A 26,722-nucleotide genomic window follows, 5' to 3' on the forward strand; every position below is an offset into this window, starting at 1 on the left:
GACCGCTCCGCCAACAGCGCAACCCGGTGGTGGAAGAGGGTGTGGAACACCCTCAGCCCATCAAGGCCGAGCCATACGAGCTTTTGCAGCTCCTCCTCAATGACCTCCACCTTGTGCCTCTCCAAGCGGGCACAACCCCATGACCAACTTTTCTGCTTCATCAGCCTCCCACTGGTGAACGCTGAAAACGGCGCCTCCGCTGGATTCTGGATGTAAAACCACTCCCTATGCCATCCCCAGTTGGAGTCACATGAGGAGTACGTGGGATACACACCTCCCGCACTTGGCTTCTTCTGCAGGGCGAACCCTCCCACCGGTGCGGTCTCGGTCGAATTCCCCGCTGTCATAGCTCTCCCAGAGAAGAAAAGCTGGAAGAGATCCACATGCGGCACCATCCCGAGGAAAGCCTCATAGACGGTGACGAAACCAGCAATGTGCAGCACTCCCGTCGGATTGAGGTGCTGCAGCTCTAGACCCCACTCGTTGAGGAGCCCGTGCAGGAACTAGTACGCGGGGTATCCTAATCACGCTTGTGGAAGGTAAGGAAAGAAACCACCTCGTTGGGACGAGGTTGTGGGAACTCTTCCTTCCTAGGGACCCTCCAGTGCGCCACCTCCTGAGGTGGCAGAAACCCCTTCATGACGAAAGCCTCCAGCACTGACGCCCTCACGGTGGACGACCTCCAGTCCAACATTTCGATGAGTTCCTATCTTCTCCCTCACTCTCTCCCCTTCCCATAAACCTCCGCGGCTCTCAGGAACACTCACGGCAAAAAGGAAGAGAGAAGGTGGCAGCAGATGAAGAACAGGCAAAAGAACGGAATGCCCCCTCTCCTACCTAAGGAAAAGGGAGCAACGGTTATGGAAGGACATGCCGATCAGGGAAGCCAGAACGATGGGGCGAGAATTTCTCTCTTTTTCATTTAATGCAGATAGTACGTGCCCTGACCGATGAGACGTGCTCTGCCTGATAGAATGGCTCCTGATCAGAAGGGACATGGCCTGGCCATGGCCCACCACTACCGCATGATCAACCACTACCACACGATGGACACAGGAACCGAAGCGCCACCACACACGGGTGGCTCCCCACTTCCCTAGGACAGTCCTAGAATAAAACCCAAAGTGAAGTCTTCCACCGGAAGAAACCATTCGACCCTCCTGAGTCGATCGGGCCACTCAGGATAGACACCGAATGAATGGTAAGGAAGCAAAGGGGCACCCCATGTAGGCCATGCTGACTCCATCATGAAACGACGAGCACGGGTCCCGGTCGGACATTTTCGATTGAAGCTCTCCAAACCCCGTCACTCAGGTCATCAAGGTTCTGGTCGGACATTTCTGACCGAAGCTTTCTAAAACCCCGTCACTCAGGCCATCAAGGTGAGCATGTGTCCATTAATACAAAAACTATTCACACAAGGACTCACCCGAGATTGACAAGCATAGGTCCCGGTTGGACATGTTCGACTGAGGCTCTCTGAGCCCCGTCACTCCAATCGTCAAGGTAAACACTATCAAACCCCTCTATTTCATTACAATCATTTCATACATCCATACGTGCATCTCATTCCATACGCCCATGCCTCCCGGATGATTCAGGCCCTGAATCGCCTGGGGGCTTAGGAACTAAGTATCGCACGTACAGCAAAATGCACCAGAACGCTCCGTGTTGCGTCACAAAGCAGCGGTTGCCTCATTCGATATGAGCAAACAACAGAGCCAGGGGAGAAAACCATAGATGAGCACCGTGCGGCTTTCGCCTGGTCTAGCAAACTGGGTCATCTCAACCTTCTTGTTTGATCCTGAACCTCTCACTAAGCCCACAGAATCTCCATCGAGGGGAGTCCGTTAGGCCACACGGGTCGGTCTCCGAAATGACCTAGGCATATGTTGGGTTGTAGGTAAAGGAGTAGTGGAATGTCCCAAGAGGGCTATGCCAACCCCGTCACGAATGACAGACCCAGATTCCGCTCAATCATACCCATTAGCAAATTCACTGAGCTAGTCTTCGAGCCCGAGCGATCAGGATAAGCGACGAAACTCAGCCCTCTGATTGTGAGGAACCGAATGGGGTAATGCAAAACAACTCACATCGACCCCCATGAAGGCCTGACAAGGCTCGGGGGCCCAAATGCCAAAAACCTTAGGACCGCAACTCCGAACTCGTGTCAACAGGATCTACGATATCCGGCTACGGCTTGGGACTGTGACTCCGAACTCACGTAATGACTTCACTTCTGACTGCACTCCAAAAATCTAGGGACCGTGACTTTGAACTCACGTAATGACTTCACTTCCGACTGCACTCCAAAAATCTAGGCACCGCGACTCCGAACTCGCGTAATGGCTTCGCTTCCGACTGCGCTCCAAAAAATCCAGAGACCATGACTCTGAACTCACGTGAAAACTAACTGAACTAACTACCTCGGCTGCCTAGGCTACGTCGAGGCTAAGGATCCATGACACCAGGACCCACGGGCTCGGTCTCGTCCGTCCCCTGAACTAACCATTTCAAAACCATGGCGCACACCAAAGCCAGGATCAGTGAGCTCTCTGACTACTGAACTAACTCTCTCACCCGATCCATGGCACACATCAATGCTAGGATCAGTGAGCTCTCTCACGCTCGAACTAACTTCCTCGTCCGATCCACAACACGCATCAATGCTGGGATCAGTAAGTTGAAAAAAGCCTTGGCTGCACAACGATGCCTTGGTTAACAAAATTCCATCTCAGACAAAAAACACGCACACACGCACGCTAAAACAAACACCCCCAGATGGTTCTGCCTAAACCACCTGGGGGCTCAGAGGCTACACCCGTGAGTGCGCTCACGCGCACCCATCGACAAAACAAAAAACCCTCGGACGATTCTACCCGAATCACCCGGTGGCTCGGGGGCTCCTGTTGGGTTCATAAACCCAGGGTCCCTCGGGGACCGACTTCTGCACCAAGGCTCGGCCCAAGAGTCTAAAAACAATAGGGCAAAGGAACGGTCCAGCAACCGACTGAAAGGCCAGGCCTAAGAAGAGCAACGCCCGCTCGTCGGCTACTTCAGCCCACCTATTCGACCGGAGCGCTCAATTCAGGCTTCAGCCACCTCCGGACGGCCTCTCTGATCGAAAGGCCTACCCCAAGCCCTACTTCCAACTCCGACCCCACGTCCCTCCGACCGGGGCTCATAGGAACCCTACTCACCACTCTTCTCTGACCAGCGCACTCAGAGCCGACTGAAGCCATTCGACCGGGGACGCCCGCTCGGTAGGAACCAGAAAACGTGTGGAGAAAGACAAGGCAAAGCTCACAAGTCAAAACCACTGTACCCAGGGACCATACCCTGCATGAAACAGTACTCCGCAGCCACTCTGACACAAATAGTATTGTAGGCGTGAAAGGTCCTAATATGGCTAGAGGGGGGTGAATAGCCTATTTAAAAATCTACAAATCAATTAGAGCAATTTGATTAGTATGACAAATAGCGTAATGCAAACTTGCTCTATCTCTACAAGGGTTGCAAGCCACCTATCCAATAATTCTAGTTGCAATGAATACTTAGGCACACAAACTTGCTATGTAATTACTCACTAAGAGCTCTCAACCTTGCTACTCTAAAGAGCTCAACTAGATGAATGTAAATAATAAAGCAAGCTCTCAAATCTAATTATACTAAAGAGCTTGTATCAACTAGTTTGCAAGAATGTAAATGAGTGAGTAGAGTGATTATACCAACGTGTAGGGGATGAACCAATCACAAGATGAATATATAGCCAATCACCGGGAGAATGCCAAAGAAGAGAGACAATCGATTTTCTCCCGAGGTTCACGTGCTTGCCAACACGCTACGTCCCCGTTGTGTTGACCAACACTTGGTGGTTCGGTGGCTAAGAGGTGTTTCACAAACCTCGTCCACACGATTGGACACCGCAAGAACCGACCCACAAGTGTGGTAACTCAATGACATGAGCAATTTACTAGAGTTACCTTTTGGCACTCCGCCAGGGAAGGTACAACTCCCCTTACAATCACCGGAGACAGCCACGAACAATCACCAACTCGTGTTGATCCTCCACCGCTGCTCCAACCGTCTAGGTGGTGGCAACCACCAAGAGAAACAAGCAAAATCCGCAGCGCAACACGAATACCAAGTGCCTCTAGATGCAATCACTCAAGTAATGCACTTGGATTCTCTCCCAATCTCACAAAGATGATGAATCAATGATGGAGATGAGTGGGAGGGCTTTGGCTAAGCTCACAAGGTTGTTATGTCAATGAAAATGTGCAAGAGTTATCCCTTGAGCCGGCCATGGGGCTATAAATAGAGCCCCCATCAAATAGAGCCGTTGTACCCCTTCACTGGGCAAAACACGCTCTGACCGGACGCTCCGGTCATACCGACCGAATGCTGGCCCACAGCATCCGGTCGCCCGATGGACGCCACGCGTCACCAGCTTCAAACGCTATTCATCAGATTTCAATGGCTACGAAGCTGACCGGACGCTGAAGCCCCAGCGTCCGGTCGTTTCCAGTAAGCTCCACGAGGCATGTTTTTCGACCGGACGTGTCCGGTCCACCTTGACCGGACGTAGACCAGCGTCCGGTGCTCAACCCTAGCGACTGTGCCGTCTGACAGCTCAACCGGATGCAACCTTTCAGCGTTCGGTCGCTGAGTGACCCAGCGTCCGGTCAGTAGACCGACGCCAGCATCATTTCGACCAACTCCATTTCAACTCTAACTTCTTCACCCTTGCTCAAATATGCCAACCACCAAGAATTTTGCATCCGGTGTAATAGAAAATAGACATTTCATTTTCCCGAAAGCGCCGAATCCCGCCGAGCAAGCTCGGTGGGAGGGAGAGAGGGACCCAAACCCATCTCAACCCTGCAAACACCTTGTGCACATGTGTTAGCATATTTTCACAAATATTATCAAGGGTGTTAGCACTCCACTAGATCCTAAATGCATATGCAATGAGTTAGAGCATCTAGTGGCACTTTGATAACCGCATTCCGATACGAGTTTCACTCCTCTTAATAGTACGGCTGTCTATCCTAAATGTGATCACACTCACTAAGTGTCTTGATCACTAAAACAAAATGGCTCCTACATTTTATACCTTTGCCTTGAGCCTTTTGTTTTTCTCTTTCTTCTTTTCTAAGTTTAAGCATTTTACCATCACCATGCCATCACCATTGTCATGATCTTCGCCATTGCTTCATCACTTGGAGTACTGCTACCTATCTCATAATCATCTTGATAAACTAGGTTAGCACTTAGGGTTTCATCAATTAACCAAAACCAAACTAGAGCTTTCAAGGCACCAACATCTCCCTCTATAGTTTTGTAGGGGCCGCTAAAACACCCATACGGTAAGACCCCCTCGTGTCTCTGGACATCGATAGCGGTATGGGCACCAGGATTTACCGTACCGGGTGAATATAGCGCTACTCCTCACATACCTCTAGGCATCGAACATTATTCGTAGGTACTGACGTCCATCCTTCTTGAAGAAGATAGCGCAACCTCCCACGTGCACCAGACATTCTATAATAACACCAACAGTGTTGTGGGCGCCTACCATTATCCAATCCTCATCATCGTGGGCAACAAGACTTAAAAACATCCGTACCCTCTTCCTCTCATCTGTAAAGCCATCCCCTTCATCTATAAAAGGGGATGCGCTCCCTCCAACAAGGGAGGAGACCGATTGATCCTAGCTCAGTTCCTATAGATTCATTAGTCTAGTAGCTTGAACACTTAGCTCATAGCGAAATTCCTGTCACTCTCGGCCCTTTCGGTCGGAGCTGATCAGACCTCTTATACACCCCATCTTTCTCCCTCTCGTTTGTAACCCCACAACAAACTTTGAGCACCTGGGTTCAGGAATAAAGTCACCGACCGACCCCGATCGAATGTAGGGCACATTGCCTGAACCAGTATAAATCATGTATCATTAAGTGCTAGGTCACCTCCGATCACAACGTACAGTAAAACTACAAATGTTCACTAGTTGGTCACACCGACAGAACTCCTAGAGCTGTTCAAAGCATCACTTGGGTCACCCTTCGACCTGAAAAAGAAAAGCAAAAAACTCAAGATGAAGTATAAAGCAGTCAACAAAAACGTGGAAATAGGACTGGTTGGCATCAAAATTTAACTAGGAAATGTTGACTTTAATTGAATGCAATGTTAACTGAGCTTCATGAAAATGTATGTATGACTTCATCAATTTACATTGTATCCCATCAATTTTTACCAACAGCACTACTGTGACCATAGAAGTTTGGTAGTCAGTAAAATGAAAAAAATTCTCTGAAGAAAATCTCGAAGTCTGACATGTACTGGAGCACCTGCTGATGAATCAACTCAGGTGAAAGTGCTAACTTAACTGCCAAAACTCAAAAGCTTAATTGATTCATAGGGTCAATTAGCACTTTGTACAGATGAACTAGAGCAGAGAAGGAGCGGCCACCAAAAATCAACGAAAACTGATACAAATCACCATGATTCGAAACCAAACTTTGTACAGATGAAATTCACCTTGGCACGAACCTATTCCCCAAAAATCATGGCCTATGATTGACCCAAACTCCAGTAAATTTGGATCGAAGCCATGAACTTGAGTTTTTCCCCAAAACAAAATCAGCTTGATTCGTGGTGCTCAAGTGAAGGATTTGTCAGGGGATCACTCTAGCCTTGATCACACATGTCCTAGCATCGAAATCCTTCAAGAAATTTAACCCAATCGCAGCCAAAACTGACGACAAAAAATCAACAAAAATGGCTCCGAAAATCACACCAAAATAAAAACTTCAGATTTGGAGAGGGGAACAAGAAGTGCACGAATTTGATCCTTGCATAAGCTTAGGTGGAGGTCGGCGATGTCGTGCAGTGGAGGTCCGTGAAGGGACGGCTTGAGCTAGGGGCGGACGTCTACTCAGTCATGGACGATGGCACGTGTCTACTCGGAGGCGACGAGCCGGCCGTGGCGCAGCGTTGGACGGCCGCGGCAGCGGGGTGGTGGCAGTGCAGCGGTGGGGCTGGCGTTGGGGCGGGCGGCGGCCTAGGGAAGGGCAGCGGCGGTGGGATGGCCTGGGGAAGGGCAGCGGCCTACTAGTGTTTGTGCGTGTGAGTAAGGTTTTCATTTTCGGAAATTAAAATTTATCGGGGGTCACAGATAAAGAGGATAAACATGATATATCGGAAATATCGGACCAAATTCAAATAAAATTTAATTTGAATTTAAGTAAATTTAAATAAATTTAAATAAAATTTGTACGAAAAAGATAGATGTTTTCTTATCGGCACCTACGAATAAAAAGGATATATCGAAAATATCAGGAGATTTCGGCCGATAAATTTTTCCCTGCGTGTGAGGAACATGAACATGATGAAAGAGATAAGGTTTTGAGTTTAGGGGACTTTTCTAGAGCGAGGTAAAAAACATTCTCGTCTGCCCTACGTCTATACATATCGTCAACTCATCTCACGGAGCTACGAAACCACTTTGTATGAGTGGGGCAGGGGTTCAGGGTTTTCTCGATCTGCGTGAGAATATCATCTTCTTAAGCCAGAATACCCGGAGACTGTATAACCACCACGGATCGAGTTTCTTTTTTTAGTTTTCTAGACTCGCTAAAAAAGATAGAGCTACTCCAAGAGACTTGGTAAAATTAGATGCTAAATTATGAGATTTAGCCATTATATAAAATAGAAAGCTCATAAAAAATGTGGCCAGTGAAAATGGTGGGATAGGCAGCTAAAAAAATAGAAAACAATATAGATAAGCTGTTGGAATGTTTTTTTAAGCACAATAGCTTTAAATTGCTTCACGAATACATTTACTCAGTCTACTGGAGTTGCTCTATATATTATCAAGTATTTGGCTAATAAGACTATAAGGGATGGTTTGGATCCCTTTATTTTGGAAGAATTGAAATCTACATAATGGATTAGGCTATTCGGGTTAGAATTTGACATTCCATAGCATTTTCAAGCTCATAAATAAGCATATCTTAAATTCATAGGGTGGGAGATGTAAATTAATTTTATAGATCACTGGCCCTGTTCGTTTATCTTATAATCCGTAGTTTTCAGCTTGTTTTTTTAGCCGGAACAGTGTTTTTCTCTTATAGTAAATCAGCCGGAACAATGTTTCAGCTTGTTTTTTTAGCGAAGCGAATGAGGCCACTATGCTATAATTTTATTCTCCAACTTATAGCATACTTTTCAACTCACTTCCCTACAATAAAAATACAACATATATGTCCCTCGTATTTCTAACAATAAATATACAAATATATTCCATATATAACTATATTAGCTTAATTAATTTATGTTTAATTTATAATTATTAAAATAAATTCAATTAAGGATTCAAATGGGCCCACCGCATTTGTGAACCATTTGTAATTTGTTATAAAATTTTTGATCAATTTGACATATATTTCTCTGATATCTAAAATTTATAGAAATAATTTATAATTTTTTTAAAAAAAATTTAGCATATATTTGTGTTATCCCTAAATTACATCGGTCTGTCCAATAAATTACACTAATAAAATCATTGTAAATATAGTAATTAGATAGTATAAATATAGCTAAAAGACAGTGTAAATATATGGGCAAAATTCAGTTGCTAGGAGGAGTTAAAACAACTGAATGTCACTTAAAGGCCTATTCGGCTGGTATTAAAGCTGGCTGAAGCTGATTTTTTGTAAGAAAAAAATATTGTAGATTCTAGTTGATAAGCCGGCTGATAAGTTCAAACGAACAGGCCATAAACCGATCAAAAATTAACTCCTGTTTACAAATACCCGCATACTATGATATGTGTAATTCACATGATCAAAGATGGACATGGCTTGTAACGTGTATCTCAAGAACATTGCGTTAGTTAATGGAGTAGGATGTACCATCTAAAATAAAATTTATTCAATCAGAATAGTGATAGATATAACTAAATAAAATGCATGTAAAGTTCAAAAAAAAAATTTGTGGAGAAACTCAGAATGTCTATTTTTAACATGATGGGCCTCATATTGTCACATGGTTGGCCCGTCTGGAAATTAACATGATGGGCCTCAAATTGTCTCTTTCATGGCCCACTTTCCAAAGTCCAGGCCTAACTACCACACTTCTCTCTTCCTATAAGGCATCTACTGTCTAGCCAGCGCAAACCCTAGCTGACCTCTTCTCGCGCCGCCGCCGCCGTCGCCATGTCGAAGCGCGGTATGTACGCCCCGGTCCTCCATTCTCTTCCGACGATCCGACTCGTTCGTCTGTTACTCCTCTCGCTTACTGGCTAACTCAGCCGGCGTCTGTGTCGAAATGGATGAACTGCCGCACCGAGGGGAGGGACTGCGGGCAACAAGTTCCGCATGTCGCTGGGTCTCCCCGTGGCAGCGACCGTGAACTGCGCGGACAACACGGGCGCCAAGAACCTCTACATCATCTCCGTCAAGGGCATCAAGGGTAGGCTCAACCGCCTGCCGTCCGCCTGCGTCGGCGACATGGTCATGGCCACCGTCAAAAAGGGTAAGCCCGACCTCAGGAAGAAGGTCATGCCCGCCGTCATCGTCCGCCAGCGCAAGCCGTGGCGCCGCAAGGACGGAGTCTACATGTACTTCGAAGGTAACTCTCGCCGCTTTTCCTAGTCGTACATTGCTCGAGCTCGACGTGCCCAACCCGAACCGTTCCGATGTCTTAGCTTGATGCTTCGTTTCTGGTGTGTCACCTCGCTATTGTTGTGTTGCTGTTGCTTGTAGCGTATTGCGTTGGCTGACACTGACCATGTATTTGAATCTCAGCCTTAGTCCTATATAGAACGTATTCCTGCAAACCTCATCTTCTATCCCAGTTTTCCTTCAGTAACAGTAGTGAAATTCAGTTGGTTGGTGGATCCGCCCATGATTCGCCAATACTAGTCTTTCAAGCTAGCTTGATAAGGATTTTTAACTCTTAAAGTATAGGTGATTCCAAACTTAAAAAAGGGAACTGTATGTTTTTTCTTTTGCTAGCTGTTCACAATTATCTTGCCAATCTGAATAATTTAGTTCATCTTTTTTCCCGCCAAACATCATATCTACAAAATAGTTTCCTATAACCAAATGTGTTTCCTTATTTCAGTTTGCCATGTAGCCTTACCTATCTGTTTACTTCACTGCTTATTCCATTCATTTTCTTCTTTCTTCAAGTAGGCATCTAATTCTTGATCTCTTTGTTTTCATGTCATTGAGTTGCAGGCGCTTCATTGCTTGTTTTTTTTAATTTTTAGTTTATAGTAATATGTTTTGAAACACAATCACTGACGGAAGGACTATTAGGTTCTTTAGCTTTATATGGAGCAAACTTGCCATGTTTGTATATTCCTAAGCAAACGTCATAAAATAAGCTTCTTTGGTGTTGAGGATTTCTTCACATGAATTTCTCCATCTGGAAGCGGTCTCATATTCCATTGCCCTAGGTAGCGGCGTTGCTGCCATGAAACTTTGGGACTGGCCATGAGACATATATTTCTTATATATTCCATTAGATGATGCCTCATTCATTGGATAACAATTCCCCCCAGTCACATAAACTATTTTTACAACTTGGTTTGTCTATGTTTATAAGTATGCAATCTAGTTTCCTCCATCAAATTGTGTTCTTTTTTCTTTTTTGGCTTGTTGTAATGTATGCATCATTTTTCTGTTGGCGAGAAGCAAGCACTTAATTGCTTGTTTTCTTCATTTGTTTAATATTCTAAGAGGTACTCAGTGATGGAAGGACCACGAGGTTCTCCGGCTTTATATGTTTGCATGTCCCTAAGCAAACATCATAAAAGAAGCTTCTTTGTTGTTCAGGCTTTCTCCTTTTGAAGAATTTCTCCATCTGGAAGCAGTCTCATATTCCACTGCCCTAGGTAGCGGCATTGCTGCCATGAAACTTTGGGACTGGCCATGAGAATATTTCTTATATTTCATTGTAATACAATGCCAACATTGTATAATCACATTCTTAGTTTCTTACCTAAGCCATCAGCAGGGCATTGCATTGTTTCTGCATTTGGACATTTTGATTATCTTCCTTTTCATATTCATCCTACCTGATCATGTATCTCTGAAAGATGTTGTCAATGTGAATGTTTGCTCTATATAGATGTCTAAAAGGCTTCATCTTAGTTATATCCTTTTCCATAGTTTTATAGATAAAGATGTTTCATGATGGCCTTAACATAATGTGATAACCATCTTTTGTGACTTTAACAACAAAGTTATCAGATGTTGCTATTCAATCTGCTGTGTTGTGTAGCCTCACCATGTTTGTACTCAGTTGCTTTTCCATTTATTTTCTTCTGTTAACTCATAGTAGGCACCTAAGTCTTGATCTGTTTGTTTTTCTTTTGGCTAGTAGGGCCTTTCATTGCTTGTTCTATTCATATTTTTCTGCTTAATTTTAGTACTACGTGTTCTAGGACACTCAATAATATTTTTCCCTCCATCCAAAGTAATTCCCTAGATAGCGATGTTGATATTTTTTCCCTCCATCCAAAGTTGTCTAATATTCCCTAGATAGCGATGTTGCTGCCATGGAGCTTTGGGTCTAGCCATGAGACAGTTTTATTATGCTTTATCATGTCTAACTAATTACTAGTTTGTTGTGAAATGTCATTTGTGGGTTGTCACTGTTACTTCTCTATGTATGTTTTAATTAGCTTCGCATAACCTGCAGTCTATCTGATCATGCAGAAGGGGTTGAGATAGTTCCCTTGTGCTCCTTATTAGGCCCCATTTTAACCTGTTTTGTACTCCGTACCTCAACATCTGTGATAATGTACTTGAGTGAACATATGTGGAAATGTACTTGAGTAATGTACTTCAAGGGAAAAAGCGCACAATTAAGAGGCTGGCTTTGCACTTATGTAGTCAGTTCAGTGATGCACTGGCGCTATGATCTTGTTTTCTGTGACTCCGATTTGTGCTTTTGTATGGCCATTTCAGTATTCAGCCTGCGATCTATCCCATAATTTCCTATTAATCAGTTATAGCGTCTTAACAGTTTGGTAAATATACTCCCAAATCTCAAATCTCTTTCTACGCTACGCTGGTGTGTTGGCGCCCCTAGCTACGCCACGTACAATGCGAGCGCTTAATAACTCTTACTTTTCTCTCCTCTGAAGCGTTTGTTGCATTGCACAAATCCTTATCCACATGTTCCCTAGCGTTGTTTTCTTTCCTCGGCGCTCAGTTATGTGTTTGGCAGCCCTAGCGTTGATTTTTTTTCCCTCAGTGTTCCATGTTGCCCTCGACTTTTTCGTTTCGGAGGCTCTGGCCTCTAGGTGTGAGTTATGGTGCCGGGATGCTAGTCATGGGCTCATGGCTCTGCCGCCGTCTATGAGGTGGGCTGTAATTAGAATTCCGACCACTATTTTCAGATCTAGCTATGTTAAGGTTTCTGGGTGTGAGCTAGGGTACCGAGATGACCGACAATGACAGCGAATTATTTCATCCATGGTCAGAGGCTCGGTATGTATGGAAGACGATGGTGTGTGTATGATTTTTCGGAACAATTTTAAAAGAAACTGTTGGTGGAGTGTATTTCTTGTATACCCAATAATTTTATTTAGAAATATTTCAAAACCATTTTTGTTACTCAAATTTTAGATGTTATTGGAGATGCTCTGATTTTGAATGGGAAATGCGACGATGGAGCTGAAAATGAAAATGCATCAGGTTTGTTTCTATTAAGATAAGAAGGCAAGTACAAATCTCTATATTCAAGCGTTATTTTCTTCAAAACTCTCAACTATACCCGAGGTTCTATCGTAAGTTGGTGAAATCAGATTCGCATACAATAAAAAAGACTACTTACACTCAAGCGGGGCAATTTATAACCTATACAGGATCAGTTATTCCGTGGGACCAAATAACCAAAAGTACGGCTCCCTTTGAAATCTGCACAAAATTAGAAAACCGAAACCGGAAAGTTTAGCCATCGTCGTCTGGATGCGTTTGCGTTACATCCAGGATTCAACAGTGTGGTTGTACATGTAGGAGTTCATCCCGTTGATGTGCGCCTGCAGGGCGTCGGGATCCAGTATGTCTTCTGCCTTCATGCCGGCCTGAATTTTTTTTAAAAAAAAACACAGACACACACACACACAATATTCTGTGAAATTATCAATTGACGCATTTAAAGACATATATTTTTACTTCTAATAAGTACTCGTAGCATTAACTTCATACACGCAGTTTTGTAAAATTTGCTCGGAATTTTGTGTTTCACGTTGGAGCACTTACCATGTGGTTGTATTCCTCGTGGTTCTGCATCACCCTCGACGGCTCGCCGTAGTCGTCATTCTTGGCGAATCTGCCGCGGACGCGGGGCCTGCTGTCCGCCAGGGTCTTTCTGCAAGCGTACTGCAATTGTTGGGGGGTGCAATGGCGTCAGCAGCATGCATGGCCGCAGTGGAATTTTGAAACGCTCAAAGCGGTGCATGGCGTCACCTTGATCTTCTTGCTGAAGTTGCGTTCGTTCCGCTTCTTGATGTACCTGTGGATCTTCTCCCGTCTCTCCTCCACTGTGATGCGGGCGCTCTTGAAGTTGGCGTCCTCCAGGCTGGACGCCTCCGTCGCCGCCGCCGGCAGCCGCCCGGGGCTCATGCTGCCGCGGCCCATCTGGCGCGCACCACCAACAAACGTGTCATGCATGCAAGTCATGGTCATGGATGCGCTACGCGATGCATGAACTCTGGGTTGGGTTCATCATGCCATGCCGTGCGTTCGATCTGGCGCTCAACTCTACCTGCATTTCCCCGGCGTTGCCGCCGAACGCCATCTGCGCCGCGGCGGCGGCGGCGGCGGAGTCCGCGTCGGGGCTGTGCGTGGCGGCCAGCGCGGCGCTGGCGCTCTCCATCATCCGCTGGTACTCGCCGATCTCCTCCATCCCCATCATGGACATCATCATGCCGCCGCAACCGGTCCCGAAGTAGCAGCCCTGCGCGGCGGTTTCCATCATGCCGGCCGGGAGCAACGCGCCGGGCTGCGGCTGTGGCTGCTGCTGCTGCTGGCACAGGGCCTCGTCCAGGCCCACGTACCCTCCTCCGGCCGCCATTGCCGCCGCGAAGCACTCGTCGGTGTACCCTGACGACGCTACGTGCAGCAGCTCGGACGCCGTGCTGCTCATCTGCGTCTGCAGACACGGGTGTTCCGCCGCGCCGGCCACTGGAAGCACCACCGGTACCTGCGCGAACTGCTGCTCGGGCTGAGGCTCATCTCCGGCCGCCGCCGCCGTGAACTGGTAGTTGATGGGGAGGAGGAGTTCAGTGTCAGGAACTGGTGGGTCTTCTTCTTCGAGGAGAGCCGAGAGGGTGGAGTCCAGGGACGGCATCGGGGAGAAGGCCGAGGCAGCGGCGGCGGCCGCGGCGGCGCCCAGCGACACGTTGTCGCCGTGGCCGCAGGGCGCGGGAGGCGTTGTTACGGACGACGACGAGGCATCCTCTGATGATGCCGTGAACATGTCCGAGGCCGTGTTCACGGCCGCGAAGAGGTCGCCGCCGCTGCCATCGCCGCAGAAGTCTAGGATGTGCGCCGCTATGGGGCTCGAGATGCCATCCTGCTAAAATTCAGAAGCAAACCAACTTGTCAGCAACATGCGTTTCAGAACAAGTTTACGTTTGATCAACAAGAATAACTGTGTATTGCAAACCTGCAGGGTGAAAATTTTAATCATCGTATAGTTCTAAAAACTGCCTAACTGAGAACTCTTTTTTTAGAACTCACACAAGATTTGCGCCGATCTTAAAATGAAAACTGCTACCTGATAAGCATTGCGCAGTGATTCTTTTATAATCTTTCTTTTTAGCTAGGGAATCAAATGCCGTACAGTTGTATTTGCAACAGTAATGTTCTATTTGCCATCTCTCTAAGCATGGCAAAACAGTACACGATATGTATGCTGGCGAATGTCACTGTTAGGATTAGAGAATTTAGGGGGAAAACAGCTTCAATAATCAAAATTCCCAGTGAAATGGATATGAAGTCCATCGAGACCAACAAGCGAAAACAATCAAGTCGAGGAATATATTCTCTTGGTACCGCAGGGGTCCAAAAGCTGAAAGATGTCTTCTTGATCTTGTGTCTTTTTTTGCTTTTCTAGGATAGGCACCAAACAATTATTGCAGCACATACACATTGGTCTAGCAAGAACAAAGCATGCATGCAATCCAATAAAGGAATCCTGATCAAGAAAAAGCATGGGCAACAAGTGGGGAAAACGGCATGCAACAATCAAGAAACCGTTGAAACAAAGGTCCCCCACAAAGGCTTGGAACTCTCAAACAATTCCAGGGAACACATTAGCCTAATGTTAGTGCAGGAGATTTACAGTGAAGGGATGGTCGTCGAGCATGGCGGATCACGAACTCCTGCGGGTAACAAGGAGAATTCCGCTTGTCCCTTCTGCTGTTGTTGAAGGAGGGTATGATCAAATAGGAGGGGGTTGAAGACAGGATACAGAAAACTTGTAGATCATGCAAATGGCAATAGCTTCTATTTATAATGCTGAAAGACGAAGCAACAGAAAGTTTATAGGCTATATATAGCCCATAAGAGCCGGCAAGAACTTTGGATTCAACAAGCAAACAACACTAGTTGCCTATTTAGGAGAGGGGTTTACAGACATGTCATATTATTGTTAAAATCTTAATTCGTGTGATGTTTTAGCTAAAACATAGATGGGCAAAATAGCTATTTTTGTGCATACTATGTGTTGTAATTTAGCTCATGAGCAACTACTTAACCGCCTCTCCGTGTCTCTCCAAGATTAGTTACCCCTTACTCCTAGCTCGCTTTTGACCGAGACGTCATTTTAAGTCCCTTTTCCCCCTTTGCGAGTAATAAAATGGGGAGAATTTTTTTCTTGCTTGTGATCATTGGGAAAAAAATATATACTTAGTTTAGTTATATATAAGCTCTGGACTATGATTGTCACAAATTTAAAGTTTTTTCATGAACACCGATATTTGGAGAGCCCACCTTCCAATCATGAAAATTCACATAAGCATGTGTGTCTCTTTTAAAAAGTAGTCATATAATTTTGCAAAACATTTCTTTGCTCTTACTAAATTGTTACTATCTTTTGTATAGTAACCTAGAAACCATATCAACAAAAAACGTGTGCACAAAGACCTAAGTAGCTAGGAATAGGAAAGCGAAAAGACATTCTTGCTTTAGCATGAGCATCAACAACCCCTAGGTTGGTGACATATCAAGCCAACCATCAGTTTTGGCAGATGCTTCCGAAGAACTAGATGCCGGACGTCATAGAAAGTAATAAAGTGCATGCAAGATGTGTAGTACGTGATTATGCAGCAAACCGTAGGAGAAAGCCATCTCTCATTTTCAATAATCCAGTTCTTTAATGAGTCTTCAGGATTGGATGATGATTCAATCCAAAATGCACATAGTGTGAATCAAGCATTCATTGGTATAGAGATGATAGAATTATGAAGAAGGGACACACATGAAGTTAGAAAATTGTATGCGATCTTTTAGGACGAGAAACAACTTAAAAGCGACTCTGTATGGTAAACAAGATTGTTATCTTCATAATACTTACTAGTCTAAATAAAAGAATTAAATTCCTTTTAAACAAAAAGCATGATATGTACCTTGGTCAACTACAAACACTACACAAAGCTACAAACAAACAACTGGTATCCTATCAGTTTTAGTAAGAACAACAAATTAGTCTAATATTTTAGTGGCAATCAAATTGAAGAAGCCAAATGTAATAGAGAAGTTGAAGGAAGTTACACTGCATAATTCAGAGAAAGGTGTCTTGACCCAACCCATCAGGGACATCATCTTCACTTAACTTTGTATAAAATCAGTGGAATGGGCACTAGTACCTCCTATCAATGATATACTAACAAGAGAAAAGCAAAGGAAAGTTATGGAAACAAGAGAGTCTGCTAAGGACATAGGAGAACACAACGTACATATATAGCAGTCTAGCATGAAGAATAAACTTTGGTGTGGGGTATATGGTTTACATGGAGGTACGAAGTCATGCCTTGCTTTCTTGCATATCTAGCCTGGATCCAATGTGAGGTGGCTAGATTGAAGGGTGTGTGTGTTCACATCTCTTTGCAGATACAGAATAATTAGTATTATTTTTTTGCTAATGAGAAGACAGTAATATGAAATGTGACAAAACACCTGATTTTTTGTACATGCTCATCTCCATAGAGTACACACACGTGGTATCGAATCTTATTACTGTCTACCTTTGATATTATGAGTAAAAGTGCGAATGACGGCTACTGTGCATATGCATGCTTCGTGATTAGCTAAAATTCAGAATTATCATTTTTAATGGGGGTAATTGCATTCTCACGTATAATTTCCCAACTCAAAATTGTGATTTACCTCTTCTTCAAAATTTTCTATCGTATTTTAGAGTGACCAGCCTAAAATTTTGTCATCGTTAGTGGAGCCATAGTAAATGTATCATTTTTAAAAAAATAGAAAAAACAAAAACAAGAAAAAACATTATTTTTTTCAAAAAGTTTCGCGCCATGGATTACATTTATTTTTATTGCAAATTTATTTTTACACGTCTCTATGGCAACAAATCAAGATACATAATAGGTAACCATGTTATTGAAGGATTAAAATAATAACGTCTGACTTTCTTTTTGTAATTTTTATTGTGACAACTCGTTGCTCTAGAACAATTGTAACTAACACTCAAGAGAAACACATGTAAAATATTGACTATCGATCACCTCTAGCATCTGCAACTCAAGTTAAATTGAGGAGGCTAGCTGAAACCAAATATAAGTTTACTACGACTATTGTAATCAGGTTTATTTTTCTAGAGATAAAACAACTCTCTTCCTATAAAAATTCGTGAAAACTCAATAAGATCTTAAACATATATACCTTGAAATCACAATAAGGATAGACCAAAAGTTCTCATAAAAAAATATCCATATACATGCAGGTCCTCTTAAAACCGAGTGACAGCGTTATAGGTGATTTTGGGATAAACAAAATCTTCAGTTTAAAATTGAAAGAGGACAAAACCACAAGGTTAGAGAAGTATATATAGGAAAAAAGAAAAAAAATCATATTTATAATTTGAAAGTAGTGTTTTTTTTTGGCGAACGTGAGTTCGAAAGTAGTTGTAAAACACGCAGGTCCGCTCTTTATATATAGCTTGTATATGCGCGTCGAAAAGAGATTTTTTTTTCCAGAAATGCTATACAACACAGATGTGTTTTAGCATAAAAAACACATGGATTTTCTGTCTCTCTCCCTCTCTCTTTTCAAGTGTGGCCAACCGTTCATCTTGGAGCCGACCGCTTCCGATGGTCCCACACGCGGCCGCAGAAACGAAATGGGCCAGAGTCGTGGGAGTAGTACTCGTAGAAAAGCAAGCAGGCAGTTCGCAGTCGTCAGCGTCACAGTCCTAGGCGCGATTTGTTCTCTTGTCCTTGCATAGAAAAAATTGTTTCTTGTGATATGTGGATCTGTGGATCTTGTGATTTGTGATTGTCTGGAGATAAAAGAAGACTAGAGGTAGAAGAAGACCGGAGGTAAAAGGAGGACTGAGGTTGTTGGATCTTAATTCTATGATGTAAAAAAATTCATGTGTTGAAACTACATAAAACACATGGTTGTTGGCTAAACAGACTTTTTTTTAAAGAACTTTTGATGTTCCGTTTGGATCACGACAGATGTGCGTGCTGGCCGGCCGCAGCAACACTCGTGGACGCAAGGAATGTGCACCGCATCCATCAGAGGCGGCGTCTATCTCTGTGCGTTGCCAGGGCCACGGGGATTGGCGGACGACTGGATGGACGCCGAAACAGATACAGAAGCCTGCTCGACGTACGGAACAGGGAACACCGTACCAGGCGTCCGCACTGTTCGACACCTCGGCGCTTGTACGTGCACACAACACACGCTGCTGGATCGCATGGACAAAGGGCCCGGGATTCGTACGTAAACACTAAACAGGCCACAGAAAAGCTCGGGGCGCCGATGGAGACGTACTGACAACCAGCGCGCTACTGCATGCAGGGTGTGCCACGGGCCAACCAGCGCGCGACAGGCCCCTGCGCCAATGGAACCTGGTCGGCCGGCCTCAATCCGCCAGGCCTGCAGCGTGACACGTCGTAGCCAAAAGCTCGTACGGCCTGCCGGAGCCCGGAGGCGGCGGCGTCCGGAAACATGAGAGGGAGACAGAGATCTTCGTAGGCGTCACCGAGTGATGCAAAATTCCAGGACAACATCCGATGCGATTCTTCATCACCATGGATTCCATGGTGATCGATTTCGGGAGATATTACTGCTGGATCTCAGTGTTTTGTGCTGACAAATTAGCACCGAGAAGAGAAGGATTTGATCGGAGACGAAGCTGGCACGCGTACCACGATGTCCATTGTCGTCCATGCATCTCTTGTACGTATCCTTTCAAAGGACGAATCAATGCCTTTCAATCAAAGGATAAACGGTGCATGCTAGCAAATCTGGTTTCAAACAAACAAAAGAAAGATTGGATCGTTTACTTCCAACGATAGCGGACAACAGAGGCCTGCACAAGTAGTCAAGTACACACGCACCGAACGGAACGGAACCAATGCCCTGCTCTGCTAGCTGCTCCTCAGTGTCGTCCGTCTCGCCCGCCCTTATCTCTAGCCAAGTACCGATCCTTGGCCACGCAGCACGGCAGCACGCCCCTAGCAGCTCATGCGTATAGCTCCGCCCGGGGCATCCCGAATCCTGCCTCTGCATCACTAGGCCAAATCCTCATGGCCCAGGACATGTTCCACCTTTCTCTTATACTGCGACTAACTTGCACGTATAATGCACGCAAGTAGCTTGATTGATCGGCAGCCCTGTCGAAATCGAGGTGAGGGCCGACCGTCATATACGTGCTACAAAGATCAGAGATCCATATAGCTAGCTAGGTAGCCTGGCCACCCGGCTGAAAGATACTTCTCTCTGCCCGTGCAAAGGGGAGCGCTAGCTAGCCGCACCGTTCCACCCTGCACCAATCTGGACCGCGGGCTCCGGGTGCCACCGACTTGGCGCTACACGGGCCTCGGCGCTCTCTCGCCTGTCGGTTCACGGCGGGTTCAGTCTACCGCTGTTGGGGGAAAAAAAAATCTATGCACTCTGTGCTGTAGATCAGCCCCGTGCAGCGCCTTATCAGTGCCGTCCAAACCGCATGCAGATCCCCACACCACATGCAGATCAGCTCGCATGCATGCGTGGTGAAGTCGTGATGGCCGAAAACACCGGCCGCACGAGACCACAGACGGTTGCGCTGCGAAGGATCTCCCAAGCGTCCATCAGGTTGCATCAACGGCAGTGATAAGGTGCTGCACGAGCTTGTTGATCTACATCACGAATGCATCAAATACATGAAGACCTTTTGCTAAAAGAAAAACCTTTTGCACGGATCTTGGAAATTTGGAATACAAATGGAAAGGGGGTGGTCACAAGTGCGAGGGAGCACCAAGATCGGTGCATTTAGTTCTAGTGTTCATTCATGTATAATTTGTGATTACAATCAATGAATCAATCCAAATCTATAAACTCTATAAAGCTAGACCCCACTAGCTATTTCTCTCACCTAATCAATCCACTATCGGATGCATTTATGACTAACTAGCATTTGCAACTATGATCTACATGTTAGCATGACACGTCATCCACTAACATGCATGTAGTTGTCCACGTCAGCGTGCCACGTCATCCACTAACATTAACTTATAATTGTTGATCCCTTTGTATAAGTAATTTTATTCTAAATAATCAGCAATTTCCGCGGCAACGCGCGGGGTATTCACCTAGTACAATGAAACACATTACTAGGAAAAATTAATGATATGACAACATTTGGTTTGTCCACTGAAAAGTTTGAAAAAATTAGTCAAGAAAGCGTATCATTATAATGTCACCTGCTACGTAAAAGTTAAATTTTATGGAATGATCTTTGAAATTTGAATCCAAAATTCTAATTTGTCTTGATTTTGAAACATTAAAGTCAAATATTTGAAGGTTAGATAGAAAAGTAATATAGAAATTCAAATAAAACTAAAATCTAAAGTAAAATACAATTGTGTATATTTAAAAAGCACAACTTTTGGTAACTAAATTGTGAACTTCAATTATTTAAAAATCCAAAATTTAGAGTTTAGGAGTTCTGACTTCATTAAACAAAAAGTTGAATATTGGACCAAACTTAATATTTAAAATGCATATGCTATTTTTCCATCATAATATAAAAAGAAAACAATAGAGTAACGGTGGCTCCGTTACCTTAGCCCGTGATTCGCTTTGTTTATTACTAGACCTGCACAAATTAAGCCCGGCCCGAACCCGACGGGTTTGGCCTGTAACACCCCAGTGTTAAGTATTGCATTTGGCATTTGCATTTCATGAGCACAAGCATCATCCAAGCATTCATGAGCATGAGCATATGAAGTTTCATTTCATTTACCTTCTCTTTATCACATGGGATGTTGCTCATATACTTAATTATGCTTGTGATCACATGTGACCAATGTATGAGATAGTTGTGAGGTCACCAAAATACCTTAGACACATCTAGAATGATATTTGGAACAATGTTTATATTCATGACTTAAGCCAATTTTGCTTCAAGTGTTGTTGAAATGCAATTTTCATGATGCTAGTTTGACTAAAGTTGAAAAGTAGTTTAGAGAGCTTGCATGGCTGTGTGACCTAAATAAAAGTTGTAGTTCTTGTCACGAGTAACAAACTTTATTTAAGGGTCATTAGCTAATTCAGTGCCTAACTTAGTCAAATAGAGCTCACAAGTTTCAACTTAATGCTGTTTGTAACTTAGAGAATTTTGTTAAGTCCTAAACCGGTTTATAGTTTCAGAGTACCCCACTTTGGAGTACTGTAGTTTGATAACTAGCTCGAATTAGGCCATGATCATTATAGCAAAGTTGTAGTACTCAAGTAGCTCTACACTTTGTATTACTGAAGTTTTCAAAAATTCACCACGGATTAGGAGTACTAATCGCTTGAAAATGCGCTGTCAGTCGGGTTCAGGGTGGACTGAATCGGCCCCGCGTGTGTAGTGGCCGACCAGTGACGGGCCACGGCCGTCGCGTGGTGGTCATATGCCGGCGTCGGCCCCACCCGTCAGGCTAGCGTGGGCAGATAAGCGCACCACTCCCTCCCACTCTCTCTCATGCGCTAACTCGCCTCTGCCTCGCCTCCCTCTTTCGCTCTCGCGCTCACTGAGCGAACCGCAGCGCTGCGCCGTAGCCACCGCACCTTCGCTGAGCTCGCTCACTGCTGCCACCGCGCCATTGTCCGATTGCTCGCGCGCACTGCTCGGCCATCACCTCCTTCACATCGTCGACCACCCATTGCCTTAACCCGAGCCAAGGCAAACGCTTAAGGGCGAGTTCACTATAGTTGTGCCCTCGTCGGAGTGCCGCCGAGCTTGCGCTTGCCGTGGCCATGCTCCACCGAGCCATCTTGCTCACACTTTTCTCTCGTTAGGGTTAGCCTAGGGTTAGGTCTAGGTCACGTCGCTGGCCGTCGAGCCAACGCCGACACACCAGCACCGGAACGTGGCTGCTCATCGTCGTGCTCTCACCTCCGCCATGCCATGCACGCAGCCAAGCTTCATCGCCGCTCCACCTTGACCTAATCCACATCGTAGAGCTTCGCTAGGGTTTGTAGATGCCGTAGCAGCGCTCGCCTGGCCATGCCGTCGCCGGGGACGGCCGGAGCACCACCACGCACCGCCGTCGAGCCGTCATGCTCGCCGGCGAGCTAGCTCGGGTGATCCTCTGAGCAAACCAAGGGTACCTATAGGTGCAGAATAGGATGGGGAACACTTTGGTGCCGACTTCGTCACCGGTGACCTCGCCGTCGGTGAGCTTTTCGCCGGTCAACCGCCGCCTCTGCCTCGGTCTCACTGGCACGTGGGGCTGGGTTGACCTGCGGGGAGAAAAGTAAGAAAAATATTAAATCTGTTATTTGACACTTTTCACTATGCTAAACTATTTTTGCCAAAATAAGCTAAGCATATGTAACTTGTCATTTTTGTAGAGGTAGCTATACTTATCCAAATGACATGAAATTTGTACAGTAGACTATTAGGGTCATGTGTATCATACTATAACTTTTTCGGAATTTATTAAGTACTGGGAATATTTACTCTGTAAATCACCTTATTATCTAAGAAAATTAATAAATGAATATAAATAAATTAGTTAGGCTTAACCATGATGTTTTCTGTGGTGTTTGTGATGCATATAATCTATGGATGCTATTAGTTAGGCTTAGAAGTAATTGGTTATAGGTAGCTAGTTAATTATTGCTTTATAATTCAACTAGATGACTGCATGTATAGTTTCTGTTGTGGTGATGATTTCATGACGATAATGGTCTTTTCTGTGAAACTTGTTAATAACAAAGTTGTAGATAACTTACTTATCTACCTGGTATTAAATTTTTATAGTCATAGGTCTTGTAGTTTAATAATTATGGCTGTTATAAATCTACTGTCAGAAATGCTTGCTCTTTGGATAGATCTAAAAGATTGAATTGTTTGACCTAGATAACTACTGAATCACATTAAGATGATTAAAATAAAGTTATAGGCAATTTTATAAGCTTTCCAGAATATCCACAACCATATTATTTTGATGTGTATAACTCCAGTTATGGTCAAAACAAATAGTTGTTGTCTTGTAGTCCAGAAAATAATTTACATAACTGTTTGTTGAAGTTACTAGAGAAAAGATATGCACCTACTCAGTAAAAGAAAATGTAACTTGTCATCACCTTAATGCAATGCTGCTGAGAACACTTATGAGGATGCATTCATAACATCATATCATATTATACATGTCATTATATATGCATCCATGATATCTTATTTTCTGCTCATGCATATAGGATCGTTCGAAGGGATAACTCTGTTGGAGTTCGAAGAAGAGCCGGAGGAACAATAGGAGGCACCTCAGTCCGTAGCTCTAGAAGGAGAGGAGCAAACTCTTGAAGACTTACCCGAGTGCCTAGACCATAGGCCAACTTCTTTTATCAAAGGCAAGCCCTGGAGTATTTTAACCCTCCCATGTTTTACAAAATATCACTTGAGTCACTTATGTTTGATGCATTAGGTTATAAGAGTTGAATTGGAAACACTTGCTGCATAGAACTACCTTGTCCAGATAAATATACATTTAACCCTGTGTAGGTCCAGGATCGAATATATGCTTAGCCATGCTTAGACCAGTAGAAGTCGAGTAATTTCCTGTCACCTACGAGATATAGGTGGATATCGGAGCACGGTTGGCTATATTTGCTATCGTAGAAAAGAACAATGGGGTAATGTAACCGGAGGTTGGATGGAGTCTATGCGTATGTTGGCTCATGTGATTCCATCTGTGCCGATTAAGGACCGTACCGTTGTTGGCGCTTCTATCGAGATTGAACGCATGCCTCTCACTTAGCTAGCCAGATAACTCGTTTCGACCACGAAGTCGAGTAGCTCAACTCAGGTTGGGCCCATTCTGTAAGAGTGCACACTCTGGATGGTAGTAAGGATGTGCGGGGAGCTAAACGTGAGCCCAAGGGTAGGCCAGGCCTGAATGTCCTGGCAACTGGTCGTCCCTAATTGTGCGGCGCTAATCGAACCCACGAAATGTACCAAAGGTGACCTAAGGTAATAGTTGATCTGGTCTGCCTGGGTTTGTGTTAGGAATAAATTTCCAGCTGGTTGAAATCGATTTGAATCACCGTCTCTCCCGGACAGTGAGAAACTTGGCTAGTCCCAACATCGTAGTAAGTGTATTATAGAATGATGGATATGATGAACATGGAATTACTACACTGGCTATGGTTATTATTGTTATGCTACTAAATGATATACCACATACTTGGCATAGGTTAGTTGCTAATCTAGAGATGAATAGCTATAATTAACTTGATGACCGAATTACAATTTTATACTTGAATTGGTAAGCTTTTTATGAAAAATGTTGTCAAGCTAGCTCAACTTATACAACCTTGCATAATCCTTGAAGTCACTTTATTTTTGGTTTATGACGAGTAAGTCTAGCTGAGTACAATCTTGTACTCAAGGTTTATTTTCCATTGTTGCAGATAGTACGATGTATCATGACTACTGTAAGAACTGCTTCTATCCATAAACCCGGGGTCCTAGGCAAGGCATCTCTTGTTAAACCCTCTGTTGGGTTCATAAACCCGGGGTCCCTCATGGACCTGCTTCCCAGCAAAAGCTTGGCCAACAGACGATGTTCCAAACGACGCACAACTCCTGGGCTAGCCCAAATACCAAACGATAGGCCAGAAGGGTGATCCAATCTCCGACCGGAAGGCCTGGCCAAGGAGGAACGACGCCCGCTTCTGACTCCGGCCCACCTCTCCGACCAGAAGGCCTGGCTAAGGAGGAACAACGCTCGCTTCTGACTCTAGCCTGCTTCTCTGACTGGAAGGCCTGGCCAACTTCTGACTCTGACCCATGTCTCCGATCGAGGATGCACCAAACCTCTACTTATAGCTCTTCTCCGACTGACGTAGTCAGAGCCGACTGGGACCAACCGATCGGGGACGCTCGCTCGGTGAGGACCTAGGAAATGAGCGGAGCAAGTAAGGCAGGGCGCATAAGTCAACCACAATACCAAGAATCGTACCATGTACACCTGTAGGATAGTACTGACAGGGCATGTTAGAAGGGTGCCCTACAACCTTCTAGGCTTGTTCGAGCCCAAGTAGTGTTGTGGGCGCCAACGTTTGTCCTATAGTATTGTGGGCGCCCTCAACTCCCATACCAGGCGAACACGGTAAAACCCCCCACATGCCTCTAGGCATCAACAATATGGTACACACCGGCATCTGCCATACCAGAAGAGGATGATAGAACCTCCCACATGCATCTGACATTAACAGTGTTATGGGCGCCTACAATTATCTTGTACCCGACGGTGTGGGCACCAAGACTTAGTAGCACACGTACTATCTCTCTCACTTGTAAAGGTCATCCCTTCATCTATAAAAGGGGATGCGCTCTCTCCCAAAAGGAGGATCAATTTTGAGAGAACTCTAAGGACTCTTGAACGGATCCATTCACGATCAATCTCACAAACACAGAGCACTTGTTCGAATACTTAGCGCACATAGGAGCTCCCGTCGCTCTCGGCCCTTCGGTCTGGAGTCTGACCAGACCTCTTGCACCCCCATCTTACTCCCTTCCGTTTGTAACCCCACAACAAACTTCGAGCACCTAGGCTCAGGAATAAAGTCATCGACCGACTCAAACTGGACGTAGGGCACGTTGCCTAAACTAGTATAAACCCTATGTCATTGAGTGCTAGGCCACATCCGATCATAACGTATGATAAAACTACAAATATTTATATGTTGGTCACTTTCTGCACCGACAGTTGGCGCCGTCCATGGGGAGGATACCGTACGTTCACGCTTTTGGCCATCGAATGGTCCATTTATCTGCTACCTTCACCATGGCGGGCTCAACCGATATGACTCGCTTCTGCTCACTAGAGTTTCCTACACTCCCACCTATTGGGATGTGGGATCCTCCCATCTTTGAGCCATCCTAGGCCTTCCTCTTCGGAAGCCTAAACTTCATCGCCAACCGGCTCGGTGTACTACACCTCCACGAGGAGACACTCATTCCGGTGCCCGTTGGA

General features: G+C 44.9%; 2 protein-coding genes across 8 annotated transcripts; one reads left to right on the top strand and one right to left on the bottom strand.

The window, feature by feature from the left end:
* The first annotated feature begins 9,182 nt into the window (after positions 1–9,182).
* Positions 9,183–11,934, top strand: LOC136538974 (large ribosomal subunit protein uL14-like). 4 transcript variants are annotated; one of them, XM_066530896.1, is made up of 2 exons: positions 9,183–9,633; positions 10,749–11,134. In XM_066530896.1, the coding sequence occupies exons 1-2, from the start codon at positions 9,381–9,383 to the stop codon at positions 10,820–10,822; spliced, it is 327 nt and encodes a 108-aa protein (XP_066386993.1). In that variant the 5' UTR covers positions 9,183–9,380; the 3' UTR covers positions 10,823–11,134. The 4 variants fall into 4 exon arrangements, with proteins under 4 accessions (XP_066386993.1, XP_066386992.1, XP_066386995.1 ...); XM_066530895.1 differs by having other exon boundaries at positions 10,759–11,134; XM_066530898.1 differs by lacking the exon at positions 10,749–11,134 and adding an exon at positions 11,713–11,934 and having other exon boundaries at positions 9,184–9,633.
* A 798-nt stretch (positions 11,935–12,732) lies between these two features.
* LOC136538975 (uncharacterized) lies at positions 12,733–16,933 on the bottom strand. Of its 4 annotated transcripts, none has more exons than XM_066530899.1 (5): positions 16,797–16,933; positions 13,786–14,598; positions 13,488–13,658; positions 13,281–13,400; positions 12,733–13,102 (listed from the first exon to the last, which is right to left on the bottom strand). In XM_066530899.1, the coding sequence occupies exons 1-5, from the start codon at positions 16,845–16,847 to the stop codon at positions 12,998–13,000; spliced, it is 1,260 nt and encodes a 419-aa protein (XP_066386996.1). In that variant the 5' UTR covers positions 16,848–16,933; the 3' UTR covers positions 12,733–12,997. The 4 variants fall into 4 exon arrangements, with proteins under 4 accessions (XP_066386996.1, XP_066386997.1, XP_066386999.1 ...); XM_066530900.1 differs by having other exon boundaries at positions 13,786–14,595; positions 16,797–16,905; XM_066530902.1 differs by lacking the exon at positions 16,797–16,933 and adding an exon at positions 15,367–15,554 and having other exon boundaries at positions 13,786–14,595.
* Positions 16,934–26,722: the final 9,789 nt, after the last annotated feature.

Source organism: Miscanthus floridulus, chromosome 2, assembly GCF_019320115.1.
Source record: "Miscanthus floridulus cultivar M001 chromosome 2, ASM1932011v1, whole genome shotgun sequence".
In the NCBI taxonomy this organism is placed as follows: Eukaryota; Viridiplantae; Streptophyta; class Magnoliopsida; order Poales; family Poaceae; genus Miscanthus; species Miscanthus floridulus.